The sequence below is a fragment of the Glandiceps talaboti genome, chromosome 7 (genome assembly GCF_964340395.1).
Source record: "Glandiceps talaboti chromosome 7, keGlaTala1.1, whole genome shotgun sequence".
Lineage (NCBI taxonomy): Eukaryota > Metazoa > Hemichordata > Enteropneusta > Spengelidae > Glandiceps > Glandiceps talaboti.
The window spans coordinates 19,538,274-19,543,172 of record NC_135555.1 but is presented as its reverse complement, the minus strand read 5'-3'; the positions used below and the strand labels follow the sequence as shown (position 1 = coordinate 19,543,172).

General features: G+C 35.7%; 1 protein-coding gene across 1 annotated transcript; it reads right to left on the bottom strand.

Annotated features, from left to right (window-relative positions):
• Positions 1 to 4,598, bottom strand: LOC144437567 (membrane frizzled-related protein-like). The gene is made up of 4 exons (XM_078126529.1): positions 4,259 to 4,598; positions 2,425 to 2,805; positions 1,623 to 1,736; positions 1 to 1,015 (listed from the first exon to the last, which is right to left on the bottom strand). Exons 1-4 carry the CDS (start codon positions 4,371 to 4,373, stop codon positions 762 to 764), a joined length of 864 nt encoding a protein of 287 aa, XP_077982655.1. The 5' UTR covers positions 4,374 to 4,598; the 3' UTR covers positions 1 to 761.
• Between the last annotated feature and the right edge of the window lie 301 nt (positions 4,599 to 4,899).

Sequence of the window (4,899 nt, the reverse complement as noted above, 5' to 3'; positions counted from 1 at the left end):
TTTTGCACCTAAATCAACTAAGCTGGTGAACTGGTGAAATATATTTATGTCAAAGTCCAAAGTTTGATTGTCTTAATTAATCAAACAACTATTGAGAAATGTGTGTAGATATTCTGATGATATGATGTATGCTTTGTACATTTACAATATTATAAAATATGGCCCTCAGTGGAAATTTTGAGCAAAACAAAATTTTTTCTTTTTCTAAATTTAACAACAAACCTACCCATACGCAGACAGCAAACAAAGAATTGAATTGATGGCACCTTATACACAAGCCATTACTTGCCTGTTGGATTGATAAAATGACAACACAGAACTGTTGTACCTTAGTCTAAGATAGGTGCATAATGTCACAGAAATACATCTATCCCAGATACGCCAGCATTTTGTATCGAGTTATGAACATATCATAATTTGTTATGGACGGATGTTCACCTTCACTTTACAGGAGTTTTACTATTGCCTCAGACTATCAAACAATTGGTGGTCTGAACTATTGCTTACTCAGTGATTGAGAATTAATTTTGTTTGGGTAAAATAATTATCTCCAAGTTCATATTGATTTCTTGGTAACTAAATTATATTACAGTTTGCATCACAACAGTGAATGTGTTTTTCTATATCTGAGTGTAGTTTTCATCAGTGGATTTATTTCATGAGGTTGTACGGATAATACGTCCCACTGCTAATTTTCAGAGTAAATTAGTAAAACCAATTTACAGTCATGCTCCATAGATTTTCAATACAGTCCTTTGTTTCTATGATTGACCTGATCTTCTGTGAGACGTGCCTGGTCTGGTGTTACCCCAGAAATCTTTATCTGTATACACATTATCAGCTGGATACATGATCTGCTCTGTCATCATGATTTCCTGTGTCAACTGCTTTGCCCTTTGATGGCGATCCACAAAGTAAGCAATTCCACCGACCAACATCGCAAAACATATTATCCCCAGAATGATGGCAATTACTTGACCAACTGTAAGACCTCCTCCTATTAATTCATCTTCCTCTGTGTAAAAAGAAAGACAAAATATACATGAAGTTTTCTACTTTTGTTTTAAATATGCAGTTTATGATTAACAAATATGAATTTGACTGGTATTAGGTATCGTGTGAAAATGCAATTTCAAGCATAAAAGTTTATGAATTCAGTTCAGTACATATAAAAAATACAACGTTGGGAGAACACTGATTCACTACAAGACTCTCAACATTAAAGGCTAACTTTGGCAAAAAGGATTAAAACATTTGGTGTGAAAAACAGTTGTTTGACAAAGCTATAGAAAAAGTTGGTAAACAACAAAAGTATAATCCTTGGTGATCGTGATGGCTCAACTGATATGATAACACTAATGTGAGAGCCTTAGATTGAAACCCTGGCCTTTAAATTGAGTAAAACATTTTTTGAAGTAATTCTCATAATTTTCATCTTTAGAGAACGTTTTACAGAATATCGGAGCCCAAGATCAGCCCTCTCACTCAGCACCTGAGATCAAGCGAGAAGCCCACACACTGTGCCTCAAGTCAAGTGACACATACATGTACATGTAGTGTCTTCTTCTAAGAGACTTATAGTCATATTTTTTAAGATAAAATAATGTATCTATGTCACATACCTCTACAATCACTTTCATCACTGCCATCCCCACAATGGTCATAGTTATTGCATTTTAGTTCACTTGGTATGCAAATACTACTGTTACATGCAAAATACTCACCCAAGCATGAACCTGTGCCAAGAAATCACAGAAATATACATTAGAATTAATATGAATATCACCTTATCTCTGGTTGGAAAAATCTTAGAACAGATGCAATTGTGAAGTAATTAATAAAGTTGGGAAAAATACAGTTGAATTCTTTTAACATTAACATGTTTTGACTGTATTTTGACATATCATGCCATACTCCTGTTATCAATGACAAATTATTTTATGGTTTGGCCACTAGCAGAAGCACTGCTGTTTGTAAGCTGTTGACTCTGCCAGAAGTGAGGGCCAGAATAGTTTTGAGTATTCCAGTGTAAAGACAGCAGACATGAAATTACAACTCATTTTCCATGTTGTTCAGTTGCTGAAACGATTTATTAGCGACTATTCAGTCACAAAAAGCTGGTAAGTTATCCTCTTTTTACATGGGGGGGGGGGGTACGTTTGTTTGTACACAAAAAACTACAAGTTGGAAAAAACTGGATTTAACTGCTATTCTGTGGACATATATTCTGTGGACATGACCACATTCAAAGCCTCACTTTGCCAAATCTAGGTGCCTTCTTGTGATCCACACATGCTAAATCATAAAATGATTGCAACTTTGGTAACTGGAAATTATGGTGTACTGAATAGTGGTATGATCTGTCATAAATCTAACATCATCATACGACTGTGTGGTGTATTTATTATTAGACAAGAAACTTACCATCAGCCTCACTTTCTAGGTAAGCTGTGTATAGAATGGCGAACCCATTAGCATTACCAACAGCATCTGTTTGCAGTTCTAGAGTAACAGCATTTCCCGTGCTTGTAACATCAGCAACTGTCTGTCTGTCGCACAGATCCCCAGTGAGACTTGTGGCAGAAACACTGCTACCATCATACACATTCAATGTATCTGCACAGACACCATCATGTGGGGGTTCAAGATCAAAACGTTTGAACTGTAGTAATATTTTGTGATCTGCTTTAACTTCTAAAACGACGACACAGTCCATGTCGTGGGAGTAGGTAAGACTTGTGTCTGGTTCAATGTAACCACCTGTTCCACCGCTCACAGTTTCTCCACAATTCTGTGACATGTAAGCTGAAACAAAATATGTACATTTTGTTTAAGCAATGGTTACAATTTTGACCCCTTTAAGTTTAAACAAATTAGGAAATAGAAAAAATGGTCACCAGGTCTACTAGAAACAAAATATTGTGGTTCCGACTATGTACATGTATCTTTAAAAAAATAGGTAATGGTTGATATTGACCATTTTATAAATACAATAATTTTCACAAAATACATCATAAAAAGAGATTTTGTCCAGCTAGCCAAGAGTCTGGTACACGGAACTCACTTCAATTTCAAACTATATAATTTTTAAAATGTTGCTTAGGCCTAAAAAAACTTGTTGGTTCCAATTACCCGACCCCACCTACATGTAGTTTTTCCCTGCCGACACTAAACTTTGTTACACATATTTGTGAAAAAGTAAAATAAAATTGCAAAAATTGTGAAGTCTCGTGAGAAATAGTGGATGTGGAAACTGAAACTTAAAATGACAATACAAAACTTCCAATTTGTAATGACTGCATATCTATTAATAAGAAGAAACCAATAACACAGAGACCATATGGAAAACATACATGTAGCTACATGTACCTGAACTAGACACACACTGACACATATCAATATACGAAGACATGGGGGTAGATAGACTAGACACACACTGACACATATCAATATCGAAGACATGGGGGTAGATAGATTATATAAAATATAATAACGCTCTGCCACTGCGGTATAGAGCACTGTCTTAGCAGATTGATACTCACCGAGTTATGTATATATATATATATATATATATATATATATATATATAGTTTTGGTAGTACTGGAACTCTTTCTTGGTTGTAACTCGGAGTTTCACGCATTGCGCGATCATCAGACATATATATATGATCTATCTACCACCACCTATTCTAAAATTGAGTGCAATTGGAACCACACAATTTTTTTAGGCGTAATCATTGTCAACACTGTGGTATAAATTTTTAACATCATGGTATTGGTATATTATTTAAGAACGTCATTTTGTAAATATCCAAAGTTCAAATTGCTATTATGTAAGTGTTTTTGTTAAGGTTGGGGAACCCCAGTAAGAGAAAGGAGAAAAGGGGTAGAGCCCGGTACAAATGGCAGCGTTTCCTCATACAGCCTATGGTAATATCGTTTTGAGTACCCAGGGTTAAATGACATGGGGAACCCGTTGTAACATTACTTGTTGACATTCACAGAGTAGGTGCAATAATTAATAATTATGTTGTCATTTTTTTTTTGTTATTCATGTTTCTACTCGACTTAGCTATGGTTTCGTAAAATTACATAATACTAGTATACTCTGCCTGGTAGATTGACAAAATATTAGACAATGAATGCACTAAGCAGTACTGTTGAATCTTGGAGTGTTCTACTTCCATGGTTGAATATGGGGTGTCGTATCATATACTATACAGTGAACTTGAAAAAGGTGGTATACACTTCAACTTACAAATTTCGAAAGAAGATGTTCTGTAAACCATGGAAAACAAAAGGACAAGCACAGAGACAGCAACTCGGTGAAATTGAGAAGTCACATTGCAGGTATTACGTCCGAATGTCGCCATCTTGAAACGTCACTTCAAGTGCACTCTACAGGTACTTCACGCGATGCTCCGGGACAATTACTTTTGACAACACGATGGGGCACGGCAGACTAGACCTGATTGTTCCTCCGGTCTTTAAGAATCATATTAAACAGTCAATGTGAGTTTCACGTGTGAACGAGTTATCGATATACCACAATAACAGACGTCTTCGTCAATATTGGTGACCCATAATAGCTAAATGTAAATACTCCTGATTCACGCATGCGCTTTGTTGTTGGTTTCGATTACCTGGTTACAATGACGTCATGATGTAAACAATAGTTTAGCTTTAGAATTTGTCGTACACGCACTATTCACTGAGAAACTTGTCTGTGATTGTCCATTACGTATGACGGTTGGTATTTCAGGTTTAGAGAAACAAAATGTGAAACGTTGCAGCCAACAACAATAGTTGACAGGCGATACATGTAAGCTTTACAAGTGGAAGACGTGAACGTTTTAAACGAGAATTACATCGCAAAACTTGAGAATTCGAAATAGTTAA